General features: G+C 42.0%; 1 protein-coding gene across 1 annotated transcript in view; it reads left to right on the top strand.

The window, feature by feature from the left end:
* Positions 1-23,440, top strand: part of Mettl16 (methyltransferase 16, N6-methyladenosine) — a 52,846-nt gene that overhangs the window by 3,237 nt on the left and 26,169 nt on the right. The window contains exons 2-5 of the mRNA XM_042673949.1: positions 5,585-5,712; positions 14,639-14,838; positions 20,188-20,328; positions 22,618-22,733. Coding sequence (XP_042529883.1) covers positions 5,585-5,712; positions 14,639-14,838; positions 20,188-20,328; positions 22,618-22,733 — 585 coding nt within the window. The remainder of the gene's footprint in view (positions 1-5,584; positions 5,713-14,638; positions 14,839-20,187; positions 20,329-22,617; positions 22,734-23,440) is intronic.

Here is a 23,440-nt window from a genome sequence, read left to right as displayed (position 1 = left end):
GTAAGGATGGAAAAGAATGGGGTGCTTTGAAAACAGAATAGAGGCTAGGGGGATGGCTCCAGAGGTAGACTGCTTGCTTGGGAAGCAGGAGGCCCTGAGTTCAAATCCCAGTACTGCAAAGAAAAAGCATATAGAGTGGGCTCTTGATGGGCTGTGTAGATGAGAGAATGCTTACTTGAGAAAGTGATTGTTAGGGTATAATTTAAAGGCCTAATGGGTCTTCAGAGTTTAGTGAAAGGTGACAGTGGAAGATGATGAGATTCTTGCAGACATAAGGATAGCAGACGGTGAGATACCCCACTGTGTGGCAGAGAAAATGAAAGCAGACCATGTTACATGGAGCATAGGGTAGGTAGGGGAAAATGGCAACAGATGAGGTAGGCAAGGCCCACGTCTTGTAGGCCTTGTTAATGATTTTAGACTTGAACAGCTTTAAGAAGCTGCTGAAGGAATTTTGCAAGGGAATGTTCAGATTTGCATTGAGAGATGGGGACAGGCTTGTCTTCTGGGTGAAAAAGTGGATTGCAAGGGGCAAGAACTGTTATGAGACTCTTTTTGTCTGGCCAGATCAGTGGATTTATAGGGATGAAAAGTTGGATAGTATCAAGAAATAATTAGGACAAGGAAAGTACTAAAGAATTCTGGCTAGTATGTCACAGGAAAGATGGTAGTGCCATTCAGTAACATAGGAAAAAATAGGAGAGGACCAGTGTGGAGTTGGTAGACAAGACTTAATTTTGGACATGTATATAAAGTGCTTTTTGGCTATTCAAGTGAGAAATATAATAGGCAGTTAGATGTGTAATTTGGAAAGATTTGGAGTGAGGACAATGGTTCTCTTTTGAGATTGGCTAATTGCCAGGATAGAAACTGTCAGAAAACCTGAAATAGGTTGTTAATGTTTATTACTGTGTAAAATTGCATCTCTAAAAAAGCTGGTGAAGGAAAGGTTCTTATTGCTAGGATACTTAATAATAGGGGATTATGACTCAACTGTTGACTTAGGGAAAGAAGAGCCTTTGGAAAAAGAGATGCTTGAACTATGATCCTAAGGATGAGCTGATAAAGAACAGTACAGTTAAAGGTATCTCCTGGGGCTGGTGATGTAGCTCAAGTGGCAGTGAGCTTGCTAACAAGCACGAGGCCCTGAGGTTAGTCCTCAGCACAGAAATACAAAAACAAGCAAAAGAAATGGCCTGTGTAAAGGCCTTTGACATGAATGGAGGAGCAGAAAGGGCAAGAGGTCTGACTTACACTGAGGGTAAAAAGATAGGTAAGGCTAGATCATGCAGGATCTGGTATATATGTTGAAGTAATACTTGCTGTTATCTAAGAGTAAGGTTTTGAGTAAGTAGGTACTGAAGGACATACTGAGATTTGTGTTTAGAAATAATTACTGTGTGACATGATGTTATATGTCTGCAAGTTCGGCACTGGGGACCTGGAAGCAAGAAACTTCCTGAGTTTGAGGCCAGCTTGGCTTCATAGCAAATTCCAGATCAGTCTTGAGTTATATCTAAAAAAAAAAGACTCAGGATGTAGCCCAGTTTTTCCTAGTATGCCCAAGGCCCTAGGCTCAGTTCCCAGAATGACAAAAATAAATGATTCAGCTGGATATGATGCTGTATACCTATAATTCCAGCATTCAGGAGGGTGAGACAGGAGGATCATAAGTTGGAGACTATGTTAAACAGCCAGACCTTGTTTCAAAAGAAAAGAAAAAAATCACTGCGAAGTGGAAGGGCAGTGGTGAGAACGAGTGCCTCAGTATTCTAAGTGGCTTGTACTGGACTGCTTGTAGAGGTGGGAAAAGAGATGGATATGAGGCATTTAGCAGGTGAACACAGAATTTAGGATTTATGAGATATATGAAGGAGAGAGGGCTATCAGATAATAGCTAGATTTTGGCTTGCTTTATTTAGGTGAATGTTGTTAAAAGTGGAAAATACATATAACAAGGGGGAAAGTCACCTATACCTAGAAATGGATATATGCTAAAATATTTTTTCATTTGCCAACTTGAGGCTGGGGTGCAACTTCATGTAGACACATGCCTAATTTTTGTTGTTGTTGGTCGTGGGGCTTGAACTCTGGGCTTGGGCGCTGTCCCTGCGCTCTTCAGCTCAAAGCTAGCTCGCTACCACTTGAGCCACAGTTGCACTTCCAGTTTTCTGGTGGTTTATTGGAGATAAGAGTCTCACGGATTTTTCTGCCGGAGCTGGCTTTGAACTGTGATCCTCAGGTCTCAATCTCCTGAGTAGCTAGGATTACAGCCACTGATGCCCAGATGGCTAATTTGTTTGACTCCCAAAATTGAATCCCAGTATTAAAACAACAAAAACAACAACAACAAACCGATGACCTGGAGATTAGGTAAACTAACACCATAGTTTTTCTTCATTTTTATTTTTCCATAGAAACACATTAGTTTTTTTCCATTTTGTAATCTGGATAAAGATAGAAGAGTGTTTTCATCCAGGTACAACAACAAATTTATAAAAGAAATTGGGATAGAAGAGATTTTTGCAAAGTTCAGTGACTCAGTATTTAATCCTTGCAAGGCGACTTGAACCTATGACTAATAATCTTGGCTTCTGTCACTTACAGGTTGGGGACTGGGAATTGAATCTAGAGCCTATACAAGCTAGGAAATGATTTACCACTAAATATACCCTCAGCCTACTTTGATACTGTTAAAAGAATGATTTTTTTTTTTTTTTTTTTTTTTTTGTCCAGGGATAGGGGCATGAAGTCAGGGCCTAGACCTTGTCCATTAATCTTTTTTTCTTTTCTTTTCTTTTTTTTGTCGGTCTTGTGTCTTGAGCCTGAGCTCTGCCCCTTAGCTCTTCAACTCAAGGCTAGCCTTCTACCGCTTAAACTACAGCGCCATTTCCGGTTTTCTGGTGGCTTATTGGAGATAAGAGCTTCATGGACTTTCCTGCTGGGCTGGCTTTGAGCTGCAATCCTTAGATCTCAGCCTCCTGAGTAGCTAGGATTACAGGCATGAGCCACTGGCACCTGGCTTCCATTAATTTTTTTTGGGTTTTGTTTTTTTTTTTTTTTTTTTGGTTTTTTGCTGGTCACGGGCCTGAACTCAGGGCCTGGGCACTGTCCCTCAGCTCTTCAGCTCAAGGCTAGCACTCTACCATTTGAGCCACAGCACCACTTACTGCTTTTTATTTATGTGGTGCTGAGGAATCGAACCCAGGGCCTCATGCATGCAAGGCAAGCACTCTATCACTGAGCTACTTTCCCAGCCCCTCCATTAATTTTTTTACTCAATGCTGGTACTCTACAATTTGAGCCACATACCTCTACTTCCAGCCTTTTGGTAGTTAAAGGTAACAATCTCATGGACTTCTCTGTCCTGGCTGGCTTCCAACAATGATCCTTAGATCTCAGTCTCCTGAGTAACTAGAATTACAGGCTTTGAGCAACAGTGTCAGGCAAATTTTTTTTCTTTTTTTTTTTCTCATTAGTTATGGGGCTTGAACTCAGGGCTTAGGCATTGTCTCTGAGCTCTTTTGCTCAAAGCTAGTGCTCTACCACTTTGAACCACAGCTCCACTTCTGGTTTTCTGGAGGTTAATTAGAGAAAAAAACTCATACTTTCCTGCCTGTGCTGGCTTTGAACCTTGATCCTCAGATCTCAGCCTCCTGAGTTGCTATGAGTATATTATCCAGCAGTGTTGTATATTTTTACTGTAGTACAATAAACAATGTAAAATTTTAGGTAAAAATTCAAAAGTCACCGGGCGCCAGTGGCTCATCCCTGTAATCCTAGCTACTCAGGAGGCTGAGATCTGAGGATCAAAGTTCAAAGCCAGCCTGGGCAAGGAAAGTCAATGAGACTCTTATCTCCAATAAACCACTAGAAAACCAGAAGTAGTGTTGTGGCTCAAGTGGTGGTAGAGTGTTCGCCTTGAGCTGAAGAGGGCAGGGACAGCGCCCAAGCCCAGAGTTCAAGCCCCGCAACCGACAAAAAAAAAAACATTGAAAGTAAAATGTTAACCATTTTAAGTATACCATCCAGTGGCATTAAGTACATTCAGGGTGTTTTGCAATCCTTATCACCAATGGAAGCTTAATGCCCATTAAACACCGCTTCACTGATTTTCCTCTGCTCTTCATCTTTGTTGATTTATTTGTTCTGGTGTTTCATAAGTGGAAGCATATAATATTTGTCCTTTTGTGTGGCTAATTTTTTTGTTGGTTGTAAATGCATTGGTTGGTTGTAAATGTAAATGTGTGGCTAATTTTTGGCTTATTTTTCTTAGCACAGCGCTGTAGCATGTATGAGAATTTCATTCCTTTCTATGCTTGAATGTGTATATGTTTATATGTGTATATGTATACTACATTATATATAGTCAATCTTTCTGTCACTGGACACTAGATTTAGCATTTTTTCAAAAATATAAATCAATCTTTTTTTTGTTGTTAGTTGTAGGGCTTGAACTCTGGGATTGAGCACTGTATCTGAGCTCTTCAGCTCAAGGTGAACGTTCTACCACTTCTGGTTTTCTGGTGGTTAATTGGAGATAAGAGTCTCACAGAACCTTTTCTCCCCAGGCTGGCTTTGAACTGTGATCCTCAGATCTCAACCTCCTGAGTAGCTACGATTACAGGCGTGAGCCACCGGCATCCAACTTTTTTCTTTCTTTTCTTTTCTTTTTTTTGTGCCAGTCCTGGGGCTTGAACTCAAGGCCTGGGCACTGGCTCTGAGCTCTTCAGCTCAAGGTGAGCGCTCTACCACTTGAGCCACAGCACTACTTCTGGCTTTTTCTGTTTATGAGGTACTAAGGAATCGAACCCAGGACTAGGCAAGCACTCTACCACTCAGCCACATTCCCAGCCCACACTTATTTTCTTTTTCTTTTTCTTTGCTTTTCTTTTCTTTCTTTTTTGGTCAATTGTGGGGCCTGAACTCTGGGCCTAGGTGCTATCCCTCAGCTCTTCAGCTCAAGGCTAGCGCTCTACCACTTGAGCCACAGCACCATTTCCAGCTTTTTTCTTTTTGCTTATGTGGTGCTGAGGAATCGAACCCAGGGCCTCATGCATGCAAGATAGGCACTCTACCACTGAGCCACGTTCCCAGCCCTGTTACTTTCTATTTTTCAAGTTTTGTGTTTTATTTATGACAACTACCCTATTGTGTGTGCAGTGGAATTTCATTGTGATTTTGATTTGCATTTCTCTAATGACAATGTTTTTATGTGCTTATTTGTGTATATTAAAAAAGAAAAAATTTATACTTGGGCTGGGAAGGTGGCTCAGTGGTAGAGTGCTTGCCTCGCAGGCATGAGGCCCTGGGTTTGATTCCTCAGTACCATATAAGCAGAAAAAGCTGGAAGTGGCACTGTGGTTCCAGTGGTAGAGCGCTAGTCTTGAACTGAGGAGCTGAGGAGCTGAGGGACAACACCCAGGCCCGGAGTTCAGACCAAATGACCATCAAAAAAAAAAAAGATTTGTACTTTCTTGATTGGTAAGATGTTTTGGCTATAACAATTAAGTTGGCATCCACAACTTTCCCATCAATATTTTAAAACTAAATATGTATATTTTTTTCTTTTTTCCTTTTGAAGATGGCTTTGAGTAAGTCAATGCATGCAAGAAATAGATACAAGGACAAACCTCCTGACTTTGCATATCTGGCATCCAAATATCCAGATTTTAAACAGCATGTTCAGATGAACCTGAACGGAAGAGTAAGGTAGGTAACACATGAACATTGTTAATATTATTATAGTGTGATCTGAGTGAACATAATATCATGAGAAGCAGACTAGATTAATAGAAGATCTGTCATCTAGTTATCTATCTTTATTGGAAAAAGAACACACAATGTATTACATGCTTAAGGAATGGAGTATTAGAAGTCAATATTCATCCTTAGAAAGCACCTATAATAGGAGACAGGAAATATACTCTAGTATACAACAAGCTAGGTGCTTACAAGCCTTCCACAGGATTGATAATAACTTTCTGCCTTGATACAATGCTCTTCTTTTATAATGGCTTTTTATTTAGCTCTATGATGTGTGAAAGAATAATCACCAAAATTACAAACTTAGTTAATGATGGAAATGGAATACTAGGCAACTTATTAGATCTGAGATGAGTTGGAATGTCATTTATTTGTTCAGCTCTTAAGTAATCTCTTCAGGGAAGCAGGGGATATGAAAAGCAATGGTCCTTTTAAGTTACTCATCCTTAAGTATCAGATTTGAGAGTACTACTTACCAACTGAGATTTTTAGATACTTCTCTTAGTTTTACTGAGACTGAATCTCTTCACCTAATGAAGAGAAGTAAAAGAATGTAATAAAAGAATGACTAGTTGTCATAAAGGTTAACAATAATGTATGTATAACAACACATTGTAGAGAATTGATACATTGCTTTTTTTGTTATTAATCCTGGTGTGATTAAGATGATCAATATTGCCAGTGATAACTTTCTCTGTTTTTCTTCCCTGCACCTGTCAGTGCTAGCCCTAATCAAATCAGACCATTACGACTAAATTTTATCTTGTGCTTTTTTCATAGTAACCAGCTCCACAGAGGCAGACTACAGTTTACTTGAGCTCTGTCAATGGAGTTTGAATAGAGTGAAGCTTAGCTAATTTGTTTTTAAGCCATAGACCTGGTGTTGAAGAGCTTGGTCATGCTGGGTGATCGTATCATTTTTAGCATCTCAGTGACAATCCAATGACTGGATCATTGTTGGAATAAAGAAGGCAGGCTTTGGCCTTATTATACACCTGGTTCAGCTTTTACAGTATGAGGATGATTGTTCTTTCAACCCTGGTTACAGAAATGGATCCTACCAAAATGCATCTATAATAATGCTGCAATTACCTGTAATAGATCAGGGAGTTATTCTGGGGAAATGGGACTTTAGCCTGTTCACACAATCTATTTTGTGATATTTTAAACAAATAACAAAGACTAATGGAAGGAATAAATTGCTGATTTCCACGTGAGAGCTAATTTTAGTTAGGCTCCCTGTGATCTCAGAAATGAAGGGGAAAAAAGATCTTACCTATGTTGAGGAGTTTGAATGTCCCAGGGTGCTGATGTGACCTAGATATTTAACTTGTGAAGTTGGGTGACTAGACTTTGTCCTGCAAAACTACAGACTAATGTCTGCATTTTCTTAGAAGAAAAAAATTAACACTCATTTTACGAATGAAATCTAAGAATCTGCTCTTCATTGATTTTTTCAGTTAATTCCTTCAGTTATCTCTTGCCTCTATTTGGTGGCTTATATTTTTTGGTGGTTAGGATAATTCTTCAATAAATTATGTGTTGTAGTTCATGTTTTTGTTTTGTTTTGTTTTTTGTTGGGGTGCTTGAACTCTGAGCCTGGCAAGTGCTCTACCATTTGAGCCACAGCACCACTTCGGTTTTCAGGTAGTTAATTGGAGATAAGAGTCTTACAGACTTTTCTGCCCGGGCTGGCTTTGAATCATGATCTTCAGATCTCAGCCTCCTGAGTAGCTAGGATTACAGGCGTGAGCCATTAGTGCCTGGCTTCATTGATCTTTCAAATGAACTTTGACCATATTCATTAACCATAGTCATCCTCATTCATTTTAAGAATTGGAGACATTTCATATAAAAATATGGGTTACTTTTTTTTTTTTTTTTTATTGTAAAGCTACTATACAGAGGGTTACAGTTACATGAGTGAGGTTATGAGTACACTTCCTCTTGAACATTGTTACCCCCTCCATTGTTTTCCCCCTACCATCCCCTCCCTCCCTCCCTTCCCCGAGGTTCTTTTTTTTTTTTGATTGTGATTAAATGATTACATAATTTCAAAGTCACAAGTTCATTCTTACTTCTATGGGTTACTTTTTGTTTGAAAGTATTATAGGGCCAGGAATGAGGTATATGCTTGTCTCTGCTGGGTAGGAAAAGGATTGCAGTTAAGATCCTATCTAAAATATAAACTAGGGGCTGGGAAGGTAGCTCAGTGGTAGAGTGCATGCCTTGCAAGCATGAGGCCCTGGGTTCGATTCCTCAGCACCACATAAGCAAAAAGAAAAAAGCTGGAAGTGGCGCTGTGGCTCCAGTGGTAGAGCGCTAGCCTTGAGCTGAAGAGCTGAGGGACAGCGCCCAGACCCAGAGTTCAGGCCCCATGACCTGCAAAAAATAAATAAATAAAATAAAATATAAACTAAAGCAAAGAGGGCTGGAGGTGTGACTCATGTGGTAAGAGTGCTTAAGGTCCGAAGTTCACGTCCTAGTAACACCAGAGGAAAGAAAAGAAATATTATAGATCAGGCAAAATTGGGCTGGCAAAAACCCAATTGACATTCCTAACTTTTGTGTCATCTTCATAGAGCTACTGAAAATGTGCTCATTGAGTGTGCTCATTGAGTGCTCAACCACAGACTGTTTACTGTACACAGAGATTACTACCTTGTGCATTTGTTAGTCACCTGGCACAAGCTTCTTGTCCCAAACTGGCATTGTGAGTAGTATTGATAGCTGTTCCTTGTAAATATTTGAATTTTCAAGTTCTGATTTTCAGTTTCTTTGAAATGCCTCTGCAGAGTAGCATTCAGGATTAATAAGGCAACAATTGTGTCACTATGTACAATTAGATAAATTATCTAGATTTTCAGAGTTTCTTAAATAGAAATTTTCTCAAGTTTCACAATTGAGCTGGTAAGATTTTGCATGGAGCTGTTTTGTTGAGAAATATCCTTTTATGTGTTTAGGCAGTGAAACTTAAAGGATGTGAACACATTTTAATGCTTTTGCTTTATTTTGATATGAATTTCTTTCTGGGGATGAAAGGAACTTTCATTCCTGTCATTAAAGGAAGCAAAGTTGCCCGTCATTTTCAGGATGGATTATGACTGATATTATAGGCATAAAATACAATATTGTTAGAATTCAACCTGTCATTTTTCTAGTTTCACAAATTATTTATTTTTGTGATGGTCCTGGGGCTTGAACTCAGACCCTGACCTTTTTGTTCAAAGCTAGCTCTCTACCACTTGAGCCACAGCTCCACTTTGAGCTTTTTTTTAGGGGGAAGGGGTAGTTTAGTGCAGATGAGAGTCTCAAACTTTCCTGCCCAAGCTAGCTTCAAACTATGATCCTCAAATCTCGGCCTCCTGAGTAACTAGGATTATAGATGTGAGCCACTGGCACCCAGCAGTTTCTTTCTTTTTCTTTCTTTTTTTGTCGGTCGTGGGTCCTGAACTCTGTGCCTGGGCATTGTCACTCAGCTCTTCAGCTCAAGGCTAGCGCCCTACCACTTGAGCCACAGCACTACTTCTGGCTTTTTTCTGCTTATGTGGTGCTGAGGAATCGAACCCAGAGCCTCATGCATGCTAGGCAAGCACCCTACCACTGAGCCAACTTCCCAGTCCAACCCAACAGTTTCATAATCTATTTGTTGCTACATAATTTATGTTGACTCTGGGTTCATGTTGATTTCAGTTCAGGAAGAAATCCAAAGGCAATATGTCAATCTTTTTTTTTAATGTGAAAATTGATTGGGACAGTTGATGGGCAGCTGAGTAAGTAGAATTGTAGTCCTTTGTTAGCATTTTTCATACAAATTGTTCCAGATTTGGCCTGTGGGAGTTCACTCTGTGTACTTTTGACTTTATCTTCCTTTCAACATGGCCTATTTTCTGATATGACAAAACGTTACAGGCTTATCTTGTACTTTTCCCACTCCAAATATGATATAGTTGGTTATCCAAGGAAATTGTAATTTCTTTTAGAGGGGAGTGGTACTTAGAAGTCAAGATAATGGAGCTCTAGATATGTTTACTGCTATGGAAATGTCACAGCTGGGCTCCTACTGTATTTATTGATATTCTACTATGGCTACCCTCTTTTCTTTGCTTATATTGAAATTGTGTGTTTGTGTGTGTGTGTGTGTGTGTGTATGTGTGTGTTCCCTGTATAAGAGATTACACCATGATATCTAGGCAAGCATGCTAGCACTGAGCTATACCCTCAGTTCCTTGAATTTTTATTCTTTGTGCCTTCTGTCTCTGTCTTCATATACTTTCATCCTATTATCACTGTTCGCATAAGTTCTTTAAATATAAACATTTCATTTTTCCTTTTTTGTTTGTTTGACGTAGAGAGTCTTGCTATTTAGCTCAGTCTAGCCTAGAATTTGTGGTCTTCCTGGTTCAACCTTTCAAGTGCTGGACCACTATGCCCAGCTGAAAGTTAGATTTTTCTAAATTGAACTCTGGGCCTGGCGCTGTCCCTCAGCTAGTCAGCTCAAGGCTTGCGCCCTACCACTTGAGCCACAGCACCAACCACTTCCCTCTTTTTCTGTTTATGTGGTGCTGAGGAATCGAACCCAGGGCCTCATGCATGCAAGGCAAGCACTCTACTACTGAGCCACCTTCCCAGCCCCTAAAGTGTAGATCACAAGATCTCCTACTGGTTGTCTATTTAATATGTGATCAGTAGCATGACTAGATGCTTGACCTCTTTTAACAAGAGTGAGAAGTTTGATACAATACCATACTGGAGAATAATGGGAACATTTACTTGTCTTTTGTTACTTTTTTTTTTTTTTTTTTGTTGGTCATGGGGCTTGAACTCTGGGCCTGAAAGCTGTCCCTCAGCTCTTCAGCTCAAGGCTAGCACTACCACTTGAGCCACAGCGCCACTTCTGGGTTTCTGAGGGGTTTTATTGGAGCTAAGAGTCTCATGGACTTTCCTGCCTCGGCTGGCTTTGAACCGTGATCCTCAGATCTCAGCCTCCTGAGTAGCTAGGATTACAGATGAGCCACCGGCTTGGAGCTTGAACTCTGGGCCTGGAACTGTCCTTGTGCTTCTTTGCTCAAGACTAGCACTTTTAATTGAGCCACAGCTCCACTTCTGATTTTTTGCCGGTTATAGATTAGAGTCTCAAAGATGGGCTGGGAAGGTGGCTCAGTGGTAGAGCGCTTGCCTTGCATGCATGAGCCCTGGGTTGGATTCCTCAGCACCACATAAGCAGAAAGAAAAAAGCCGGAAGTGGCGCTGTGGCTCAAGTGGTAGAGCACTAGCCTTGAGCTGAAGAGCTAAGGGACAGCGTCCAGGCCCAGAGTTCAGGCCCCAGGACTGGACCCAAAAAAAAAAAAGTCTCAAAGACTTTCTTGCACAGGCTGGCATTGAACTGATCCTCAAATCTCAGCCCTCTGAGTAGCTGGGATTACAGGTGTGAGCCACCAGTGCCTGGTTTTTTATTATGTTTTAAGTAATTGTGTAAAGTGTCCTGTGTTTCTGTTACTTGCTTTACAAATGTTTAAGTGACTCTTGGCCCTGGTACCAGTTCTTTGGCATCTAACACTAGACTAGTGTGCCCAGTTCCTTAATTTTGTAGATGTAGAAACTAAGACCTAAGAACTCAAAGCATGCCAGGCACTTGTGGCTCACACCTGTAATCCCAGCTACTCATGAGGCTGAGATCTGAGGTGTGTGGTTCAAAGCCAGCACAAGTGGAAAAGTCCATCAGACTCTTACCTCTAATTAACCACCAGAAAACTGGAAGCGGTGCTGTGGCTTAAAGTAGAGAGCCCTGGTCTTGAGTATAAAAGCTCAAGGACAATACCCAGGCCCTGAGTTCGAGCTCCAGTTCCAACTTAAAAAAAAGAAAGGGGAAAAAAAAAGAACTCAGGGCTTAACATGACTAATTGCAGGACATTTGTACTTTTTTTTTTGCTAGTCCTGGGGCTTGAACTCTAGACCTGGGGCACTGTCCCAGAGCTTCTTTTGCTCAAGGTGAGGGATCTGCCACTTGAGCCACAGCACCACTTCTGGATTTTTCTGCTTATGTGGTGCTGAGGAATCAAACCCAGGGCCTCATGCATACAAAGCAAGCACTCTACCACTGAGCCACCTTCCCAGCCCTTTAACAGCATTTTAAACACGAAACTACATTATTATAAACATAAGTTTCTTACTTAAAACATTAATATACCATGTGGTACAGTCATGGATGGATGTCTGTCCATATTTCCACACAAAGACTTGTTGAGGAATGTTCACAGCACCATTGTTCTTGTGAGCCAAAAAGGAGAAAACGTATGATGTCTGCCTTTAACGGTTGGTGAATGGAAACAAACAGGCTTTTCTTACGATGCTATACTATTCAGTGATATGATGAGACAAACACTGTAGTACAGAAGAACCTCACCAATATTGTGCTTATGGAAAAAAGTTTTTGCCAGGTGGGCAAAGTGTGGTTTCAGTTTCCTCAAAAGGCAAAACTCCACACAAGTGGCCTGGGCTTAGATCTATGAAGATGACTTACAGTATTGCATAATACTTTTTTTTTTCCTTGTTGGTCATGGGGCTTGAACTCTAGGCATGGGCCCTGTCCCTGAGCTCTTCAGCTCAAAGTGAGCACTCTACCATTTGAGTCACAGCGCCACTTCCAATTTTCTTGTGGCTAATTGGAGGTAAGAGTCTCACAGATGGGGCTGGGAAGTTGGGTCGGTGGTAAAGTGCTTGCCTCACATGCATGAGGCTCTGGGTTCGATTCCTCTACCACATAAGCAGAAAGAAGCCAGAAGTGGCGCCGTGGCTCAAGTGGAAGGATGCTAGTCCTGAGCTGAAGAGACGATGGACAGCGCCCAGGTCAAGAGTTCAGCCCCCATGATGGACAAAAAAAAAAAGAGTCTCATGGACTTTCCTGCCCAGGCTGGCTTTGAACAGTGATCCACAGATTTCAGCCTCCCGAGTAGGTAGGATTACAGGTGTGAGCCACCAGCACCCAGCTTGAGCTGGCAGTTCTTTTGTGTGTCCTCTAATAGGATTGTAGGGATGGTTACAGAACTCTGTTAATGTACTATGCACTACTCTGGGTGTGGTAGTACATTCCTATAATCTAGCACCCTGGGGATGGAGGCAGGAGGATTAAAAGTTTGAGGCTACCCTTGGCTATATAGGAGACCTCTACCCCAAAAAAGTTATATTAAATTTGTTGTCTGAAATAGCTCTATTTAGGTATTTTAGTGTATTTTTATTTTTATTTTATGTTTTTGCTCAAGACTAGCACTCTATCACTTGAGCCACAGTACCACTTCTAGCCTTTTCTGCTTATGTGGTACTGAGGAATAAAACCCAGGGGTCATGCATGCTGGGCAAGCACTCTACCATTAATCCACATTCCCACCCCCTAGTATATTTTTAATTGTGAAGATTTGATGCGTCTTTCTTTCCATTTTAAAGGATGATTTTCAAAGAATACTTGTGTCAGATGATGTCAGTGATATTAGTGGAAAAAAAAAAGATTTACTTTTTTTTTTTTGGTCATTCATGGGTCTTGAACTTGGGGCCTGGGCCCTGAGCTCTTCAGCTCAAGACTAGTATTCTATCACTTTAATCCACATCTCCATTTTGTTTTCTGGTGGTTAATTGGAGATAAGAGTCTCATAGAGGGCTGGGAAGGTGGCTCAGTGGTAGAGCGCTTTCCTTGCATGCATGAGGCCCTGGGTTCGATTCCTCAGCACCATATAAGCAAAAAGAAAAAAGCCGGAAGTGGTGCTGTGGCTCAAATGGTAGAGCGCTAGCCTTGAGCCACAGCTCCCACTTCTGTCTTTTTTCTGCTTATGTGGTGCTGAGGAATGGAACCCAGGGCTTCATGTATGCGAAGCAAGTGCTCTACTACTGAGCCACCTTCCCAGCCCCACAGAATCATTTCTATACAACACGGCAGTGCTGTAAGACAGGTCCTGCTTCCCTCACTTTACAGTTGTGGACATAATCACAGAGGTAAAGAAATGGTCCTGAGTAAGGGGACCTTAGAATGGGAACATATTCTTTTTTTCCTTCCTTCCTTCCTTCCTTCCTTCCTTCCTTCCTTCCTTCCTTCCTTCCTTCCTTCCTTCCTTCCTTCCTTCCTTCCTTCCTTCCTTCCTTCCCCCTCCCTCGCTCCTTTCTTTCTTCTCTCTCTCTCTCTCTTGCTGGTCCTGGGGCTTGAACTGTAGGCTTGGGTGCTATCCCTGAACCTCTTTGTGCTCAAAGTTAGTGTTCTACCACTTGAGCCATAGCATCACTCCCAGCTTTTTCTGAGTAGTTTATTGGAGATAAAAGTCTCATGAGGGGCTGGGAAGGTGGCTCAGTGGTAGAGCGCTTGCCTTGCATGCCTGAGGCCCTGGGTTTGATTCCTCAGCACCACATAAGCAAAAAGAAAAAAGCTGGAAGTGGCACTGTGGCTCAAGTGGTAGAGCACTAGCCTTGAGCTGAAGAGCTGAGGGACAGCGCCCAGGCCCAGAATTCAGGCCCATGACCGGACCCAAAAAACAAATAACAAACAAAGAAAAACCGAAAAAGTCTCATGAACTTTTCTTCCCCATCTGGCTTCAAACCATGATCCTCAGATCTTAACCTCCTGAGTACCTAAGAATACAGGTGTGAACCACTGGCTTGGGAACATATTCTTAATCAACATGCTTCATGTGTGGGCATACAGTAGTTTGGTGGAAAGCGACACCATCTTCTACAGGCTGTGAGAGTGTTAAAACACAGCTCTTCCTTCATGTGAGCTCTCACTAGGAGAGTCAAGTAGGCATTTGGGCATGATGAACTCTGTCATACAACTTGTATAGCAGAAGTGAATCTTACTAATCATTTTGACTTCTTTTTCTCCATCCCTCAGTCTTAATTTTAAAGACCCTGAAGCAGTCAGAGCTCTGACTTGTACTCTCCTAAAGGAAGATTTTGGACTTTCTATTGATATTCCATTGGAGAGACTAATTCCCACAGTTCCCTTGAGACTCAACTATATCCATTGGGTAGAAGACCTGATCGGCCACCAGGAATCTGACAAAAGTACTCTCCGAAGAGGAATTGACATAGGTACATAGTTTTAACTTTTTTTATTTAAGTTTTAAATTTTACAAAGACATATTCTTCATAGGCTTCCTCTGCTAGGTATTGGTTGTATGAAAGAAGCTAGCGTCATATACTGCTTTTTTTTTTTTTTTTTTTTTGTCGGTCGTGGGGCTTGAACTCTGGGCTTGGGCACTGTCCCTGCGCTCTTCAGCTCAAGGTGAGTTCTCTACCGCTTGAGCCACAGTGGTACTTCCAGTTTTCTGGTGGTTTATTAGAGATAAGAGCCTTACGGACTTTCCTGCATGGGCTGGCTTTGAACTGTCCTCAGATCTCAGCTCCTGAGTAGCTAGGATTACAGGTGTGAGCTACCAGCACCCCGCAAATACTACTGTTCTTATTTGTTATATCGGGGCTTTTCTGCCATTGGTTTTGCTTGAGAAGAGTTGTCAGCTCTCAACACAGCACTAATGTGTGTGTGTCTTCAATATTATCTTTATGATCTTCACTTACTTTGTTTTTTTTTTTTGGGTCCAGTTGTGGGGCCTGAACTCTGGGCCTGGGCGCTGTCCCTCAGCTCTTCAGCTCAAGGCTAGCACTCTACCACTTGAGCCACAGCGCCACTTCCGGCTTTTTGCTTATGTGGCGCTGAGGAATCGAACCCAGGGCCTCTGGCATGCAAGGCAAGCGCTCTACCACTGAGCCACCTTCCCAGCCCCTTCACTTACTTTGTATGTGTATTCTTATGCCAGTCCTTAGGCTTTAAGGCAGGGCCTGGGCACTGTCCCTGAGTTTTTGTTTTTTTTTTTTTTTGGTCAGTTGTAGTGCTTAAACTCTGGGCCTGTGTGCTGTCCCTCAGCTCTTCAGCTCAAGGTGAGCGTTCTACTACTTGAGCTACAGCACCAGTTTCAGTTTTCTAGTGGTTTATTGGAGATGAGTCTCATGGACATTCTTACCCAGGCTGGCTTTTTTTTTTTTTTTTTTTAAATTTTTATTTATTTTTTATTGTGAAAATACTGTACAGAGGGGTTACAATTACATGGGCAAGATAATGAGTACATTTCTTATCAAGCATTGTAGCCTCCTCCTTTGTTTCCCCTTCCCAGCCTCCCCCCCCTACTCAATTCCCTCCTTTCCCCCCAGCTAGCTTTGAACTGTGATCCTCAGATCTCAGCCTCCTGAGTAGCTAGGATTACAGGCGTGAGCCACTGATGCCCAGCTTCCCTGAGCATTTTTTGCTCAAAACTAGTGCTCTAGTACTTTGAGCCACAGCTCCATGGTTAATTGGAGATAAGAGTCTCACAGAGGTCTGGAAATGTGGTTTAGTGGTAGTGTTTGACTAGCATGCATGAAGCTGGGTTTTATTCCTCAGTACCACATAAACAGAAAAAGCTGGAAGTGTCACTGTGGCTCAAGTGGTAGAGTGCTAGTCTTGAGCAAAAAAAAGCTTAGGGATAGTGCTCAGGACCTGAGTTTATGCCCAGGACTGACCCCCCCCCCCTCCAAAAAAAAAAAGGCACTGACTTTTCTGCCTGGGCTGGCTTCAAATCACTATCCTTGGATCTCAGCCTCCTGAGTAGCTAGGAACCAGTGCCCAGTTTTACCTAAGGCTCTTATCATTATTATCCTTATTATGTTCATGGCAGAAGATTGACTGGTGTATTCTAGAAAGCTTTAAAAGGTGTACAAGCCAGGTTTGGTGCACATACCTGTAATATAAGCACTTGGGATTGAGGTAGGATATTGAGGTTCAATATCAGATTGGGTTATTTGGCAAGCACCTCTCTAAAAAATAATTTAAAAAAAAAAAAGCTTCACAGCCTATTCTTGGTGCTAATTTAATTTTAATTATGCCCCAAACCCTTTGAAACAGCACTTGGGGATATAGGAGGTTAATGGATTTTAGCTCTTCACAAGAGACAAGCAATTCTAGCTAAAATCACATTCATTCTAATTAGGGTTTTATATAAATTCTTCCCCCAGACTCTCATCAGTTTGCTCTAATTCTATGATTATATACTTTTCCATTTTTATTTTTTATTAAGATTATTACCCACTTAAAATGTCATTTGACTTTCTAAGGGGATTAGAGTGTCAAAGTTACAAGTGTTTTGGTCTTGAGAATTGAGGAACTTCTGGGGGGTGAATGGGCATTTTACCTACATTTTTTGCCCTAAAGTAAGTGCAGTTTTTGTTTTCTTTGAAATGAAGTGGAGCTATGAAGAGAGGAGCAGCTATGTGAATCTGAATTTTCTTTTTTGCCTATGGAGCTGAAAGTGCTAGGAAATTGAAAGACTAGCCGTCAAGGCTAAATAACTTGGTTTCAGGAGAAGTCTAAGCGCATTTTGCTCCTCCCCTCCCCCATCACAGATCCTCATGTGTTCACCCTTGCAGCATCAGGTCTGGAGATTTGGGCAGCAAATACTGTGACTGACTAAGCTTAACTGTTGCAGCATTAGTCAGTCATTGGCCTTTCTTTCTTTTCCTAGCTTGTTGAGAATACCGCATGAGGAAGCAATAATAGGAGCCTGGATTTCCTGTGGGTTAGAAGGCCTTCAGCCTCAACTTCATGCCAGATAACTTTAAGGGCAGTCAGGGAAAGCAACCCTAGAATGGCCAGGTTAGGCTTGGCTGCAATAGGCCTTCTCAGAAACACGGGATGTCCTCCCAAATATCCTTGCTTAGGATCTGATTGGTCAAGATTAGTTTGTGGTTGTAGGAGGAATATTTGTGGTTGGTATGTAAACTGGTCCAGGGCTGAGGCTCTGCATGGGAGTTAAAGGCCAAACCCTCCTTGTCAAAGACTGATTTTTGTTTGGAGTGTCACCCTGTGAGTTGTGTGCCTTGAATCTGTGGTAAGTCCAGCCAGTGGCTTTGACTTTTATGGAAATGTGGGTAATTGGATCTTTTGATGTCAGGAAAATTTTGCCTTACATATTTTTTTCTGCTTTTGGAGATGAGTGCATATACTTACCCTGTTTGTTTCTTTGTTTTATTGGTGGTAGGGCTTGAACACAGGACCTTGGTGCTGTCCCTGAACTTTTTCTCTCAGGGCGAGCACTCTACCACTTTGAGCCACTTCGATTAATTGGAGATAGGAGTCTCCTGGACTTTCCTGCTTGGGCTGGCTTTGAACTGTGATCCTCAGATCTCAGCCTCCTGAGTAGCTAGGATTATAGGCATAAGCCACTGGTGCCTAGCTTGCTGTTGTGTTTTGTATGTATATATTGTCTGTTTTTTGGGGAAACAAGGTCTTGCTCTGTAGCTCAGGTTGGCCTCAATTCTTCTGCCTGTGCCCCTCTCCAAGTACTAGGACTACACATGTGTATTACCATGTCCAGCTTTATATTACTATTTCTATTTTAATATTTCTGTGGTGATATAAAATAGCTAATTTAACCAATAGCATTGAATCTGAATCTTTTTTTTTTTTTTTTTTAAGAAAATTGAGTTTTGTTAGTGACTCACACCTGTAATCCTAGTTTCTCAGTATGCTAAGATCTGAGAAGTCTGGTTCAAAGCCAGCCAGCCAGGGCAGGAGAGCCCAGGAGCCTCTTATCTCCAATTAACTACGCAAAGAAGCCAAAGTGGAGCTATGGATCAAGGGGTAGAGCACTAAGCCCTGGGTACAAAAGCTCAGACAGCATGGAGGACAGAGAGAAAAAGAGAGAGGGAAGAAAGAGAGATGGGGAAGGGGAGGAAGTGAAGGGGAAAGAGATTCTGTAGAAGAATTAAAATGAGCCAGGCACCGATAGCTCATGCCTATAATCCTAGCTATTCAGAGGCTGAGATCTGACGATCATGGTTCAAAGCCAGCCCAGGCAAGAACGTTCATGAAACTCTTATTTCTAACCACCAGAAAACCGCAAGTGGTGCTGTGGCTCAAATGGTAGAGCTGAGGGACAGAGCTCAGGCCCAGAGTTCAAGCCCCATGACCAACCAAAAACAAACAAACAAAAAAGAATTACATGGGGGCTGGGAAAGTGGCTCAGTGGTAGAGTGCTTGCTTTGTATGCATGAGGCACTGGGTTCGATTCCTCAGCACCACATAAAAAAAAAAAAGGGGCTGGGAAGGTAGCTCAGTGGTAGAGTGCTTGCTTTGCATGCATGAGGCCCTGGATTCGATTCCTCAGCACCACATAAGCAAAAAGAAAAAAGCCGGAAGTGGCGCTGTGGCTCAAGTGGTAGAGCACTAACCTTGAGCTGAAGAGCTGAGGGACAGCACCCAAGCCCAGAGTTCAGGCCCCACGACTGGACCCAAAAAAAATTAAAAAAAAGAAAGAAAGAAAGAAAAAAAGCCGGAAGTGACACTGTGGCTCAAGTGGTAGAGCGCTAGCCTTGAGCTGAAGAGCTGAGGGACAGCGCCCAGGCCCAGAGTTCAGGCCCCGTGACTGGACCCCCCCCCACCCCCATAAAAAAAAAAAAAAAAGAATTATATGAAGCTGGGAATGTGGCTTAGTGGTAGAGTGCTTGCTTAGCAGGCATGAAGCCCTGGGTTCGATTCCTTAGTACCACATAAGCAGAAAAGGCCAGAAGTGGTGTTGTGGCTCAGGTGGTAGAGTGCTTTCCTTGAGCAAAAGAAGCTCAGGGACAGTGCCCAGGCCCTGAGTTCAAGCCCCAAGACTAGCAAAATTAAAAAAAGAGAGAAAAGAATTAGGGGGTGGGAAGGTGGCTCAGCAGTAGAGTGCTTGCCTTGCATGCATGAGACCCTAGGTTCAATTCCTTGGCACCACATAAGCAGAAAAAGCTGGAAGTGGCGCTGTGGCTCCAGTGGTAGAGCTGAAGAGCTGAGGGACAGCACCCAGCCCCAGAGTTCAGGCTCCATGACTGGCAAAAAGAAAAGAAAAGAATTAAAATGAAACTTTTTTCTTTTGGTTGGTTATGGGTTTGAACTCAGGGCCAGGTACTGTCCTCTTTGTACTCAAGGCTAGTTCTCTACCATTTGAGCCACAATGCCATTTTTTTGTTTTTGAGTGGTTAATTGGAGATAAGAGTTTCATGGAGACTCTTCTGCCTGGTGGGCTTTGAACCGCCATCCTCAAATCTCAGCCTCCTGAGTAGCTAGGATTACAGGCATGAGCCACCCAGTGTCTGCCTATGAAAACTTTTTATAACACAAATAGATTGAGTATTGACCATTTTTATGTAATGGATTCCTGGGGCTCCAATTACATGTGTTTCATTTTAAATTTAGTGTGCAAAAGAAGAGGGTAGCAGGAAATTTGATGTTACTTAGGAAATAAGGTTCACGAACATGAAGCAGCTAGAGAGGCCAGCAGCCCCATATGTCTTGGTTGGTGATTTAAACTGCAAAAACCAGGAGGCTTCTGAGAAGAGAATGTGTGAAGAATGTGTTCTGACATTTCATTTCCCTAGGAACTGGGGCCTCCTGCATCTACCCTTTACTTGGAGCAACTTTGAATGGCTGGTATTTCCTTGCAACGGAAGTGGATGATATGTGTTTCAACTATGCCAAGAAAAATGTGGAACAGAATAACTTATCTGACCTAATAAAAGGTTAGCTCAGCAGAATAAATATCCCCTTCAAACTTTATTTATAGCCTTTCTAGTTTAATATGTCTCTTTTTTCTTAAATGAATTGACTTAAAAAAAAATTGTTGGTGGTGGTGGTGGTGGCAGCGGGGGCCGGGCCTGGGCGCTGTCCCTCAGCTATTCAGCTCAAGGCTAGTGCTCTACCACTTGAGCCACAGTGGCACTTTTGGTTTTCTGAGTGGTTTATTAGAGATAAGAGTCTCACGGACTTTCCTGCCCAGGCTGGCTTTGAACCACCTTCCTCAGATCTCAGCCTCCTGAGTAGCTAGGATTACAGGCGTGAGCCACTAGTGCCCAGCGACTTTGATAATTAAAAAAAAAAAAAAAATGAATGCATTATAATTGGATTTGCTATTTTGATACTGGAATTATGTTGTGTGTGCATGTGTCAGTATTGGGCCTTGAACTAAGGGCCTCACATTTAATTGGCTTTTTTGCTTACAGCTAGCACTTGAGATGCCTCCAGTTTAGCTGGTTAATTGGAGATAAAGAGTCTCACAGACTTTTCTGCCTGAGTGGATTTGAACTATAGGCATTTGCAGTACAGTTTAGTTACAGAGCACTTCACAGTTGTTGAGTAGAAGGTAGACTTCCCATGTACCCCCACCCTCACATGCACAACCTCCCCATTATCAACATCCCACATCAGGGTGACACATCTTCAATACCCAGATTCCACAGTTTATTCTGAGGCTTACTCTTGGTGATGCACATTATGCAGTTTTGGACAAATGAAGGGACAGGGATGTAGTTCATTTGTAGAGTTCTTGATAGTATTCTTTTTTTTATTTTGCCAGTCCTGAGGTTTGACTCAGGGCCTGGGCACTGTCCCTGAGCTTCTTTTACTCAATTCTAGCACTCTACCATTTGTACCATTTAAGCCACAGCATCACTTTATGTGGTACTGAGGAATCAAACCCAAGGCTTCATGCATGCGAGGTAAGCACTCAACCACTAAGCCACACTCCCAGCCCCTTGCTAGCATTCTTAAGACCCTAATTAGTCCCCAGTACTTAAAGAATAAATAAAATAAATAAATAAATAAAATAAATAAAATCCTACCCAACTTTTTTTTTTTTTTTCATTTTAAGGCAGAATCTCTCTATGTTGTCCAGACAGGCCTCAAACTTGTGATTCTTCCACCTTAAGTCTTCTGAGTAGCTGTGATTGCTGGCATGCACCACCAGACCTGGCTAGTACTAGCTTTTAAATTTTTGTACCTGGCACTTGCTGAGAAATCAAATTCTTGAGTAATCGGTTAACTGATTTTTTGTTGTTGTTGTTTGTTTTTTAGTGACCCATATATGAAGTGCTATTAATTTTTTTTTTGGGGGGTCCGGCCATGGGGCCTGAACTCTGGGCCTGGGCACTGTCCCTCAGCTCTTCAGCTCAAGGCTAGCGCTCTACTACTTGAGCCACAGCGCCACTTCTGGCTTTTTTCTTTTTGCTTATGTGGTGCTGAGGAATCGAACCCAGGCCCTCATGCATACAAGGCAAGCGCTTTACCACTGAGCCACCTTCTCAGCCCTCATTTTTTTTATTACAGTGATTTTACTGTCTTCTTAGAAATAAGGCCTTCCTGGGAATGTTAAACATATTGCAAGGGGAAAATACTGATATCATTAATGGATTTGTTTTAATTCCCATTGTTGTATAACAAATTGCTACAAAATCTATCCATTTCAAGTGGGTATTTATGATTGATTTCATAGTCCCTGTGGGGCAGGCAGTCGGGCTTGCAGTTTGCCTTATTGTCTTTCATGAAGCTGCACTCTGGTTGTAAGATGCAGCTGTCATTTGAGGGCTCAATTGCTGATAGAACTTTGCTTCCATTGGTGCTGTGGCTCAAGTGGTAGAGTGCTAGCCTTGAGCTGAAGAGCTGAGGGACAGTTCCCAGGCCCAGAGTTCAGGCCCTATGACGAGACCCCCCAAAAAAAAAAGAACCTTGCTTCCAAAAGGGCTTGCTCACATGGAGCTGGAAGAAAACTTTAGTTTGTGTCCACCTGAATCTTAACAGCATGTCACAGGGCCTTTGATAGAGTGACTGTTCGAGGGAAAGGCAAGGAGAGGGTCCTGTCGTTACTTCTGTCCTACTGTTTGATAAAATCTGTCACTAAATGTGGCTTACTCTCAAGGAGGAAAATTTTAAACTGCACCTCTTTTAGGAAATAGTATCAGACAGTTTATATACATTTTCTTTTTTCTTTTGTGCACATATTTAAGGCATAGTCAACAGTTCTATTTTTTTCCTAGTGGTGAAAGTACCCCAGAAGACACTCCTAATGGATGCTCTCAAGGAAGAATCTGAAATAATCTATGACTTTTGTATGTGCAATCCTCCCTTTTTTGCAAACCAGTTGGAAGCTAAGGTAAAGATATCTTTTGCTTTAAAGTCATTTAGTATTTACCTGAATTTACCCTGTTTACAGAGATAAAAGCAAAGGTACCCTTTCCTTTGGATGCTGTAGTGGAAGCTGTATTGGTTATGATGCTTTTGGCTTGAAGGACTTAAAAACCCACTTCAGATTAACTTAACAGCCAAGAAAGTTTATTGGCTTAGGTATTTGAGAAATAACAGCAGTAGTCTGAACTTCATGAACAATTTGATCAATGAAATCTCATAAAGGCTGAGGCTCTGATTGTCTGGGTTTCTCTTGGCTCTGACCTAGTCCTTAGCTGTTTTTGTTCTCTGGCTGCTTTACTTGTGGGAGAAACAATATCTAGTGAAGTAAGATGGAGAAGAAGGAGCTGTTCTCTCTCCCCAAATCACTGGACATTTGATTGTGTTTTTCTGATGTGACTAACAGGTTGCAGTCACTTTTGCACTGAGCTTATTGGATTAGGGAACTACTATTTTTTTTTTTTTTGGTCTGTCGTGGGGCCTGAACTCTGGGCCTGGGCGCTGTCCCTCAGCTCTTCAGCTCAAGGATAGCATTCTACCACTTGAGCCACAGCACCACTTCCGATTTTTTCTTTTTGCTTATTTGGTGCTGAGGAATCGAACCCAGGGCCTCATGCATGTGAGGTGAGCACTCTACCACTAAGCCATATTCCTAGCCCGGAACTACTCTTTTTT

The sequence above is a fragment of the Dipodomys spectabilis genome, unplaced genomic scaffold, assembly GCF_019054845.1.
Source record: "Dipodomys spectabilis isolate Male_0828 unplaced genomic scaffold, ASM1905484v1 ptg000018l, whole genome shotgun sequence".
NCBI lineage: Eukaryota > Metazoa > Chordata > Mammalia > Rodentia > Heteromyidae > Dipodomys > Dipodomys spectabilis.
Note: the sequence above shows the minus strand (reverse complement) of the source record. Positions and strands in the feature narration are given on the sequence as shown.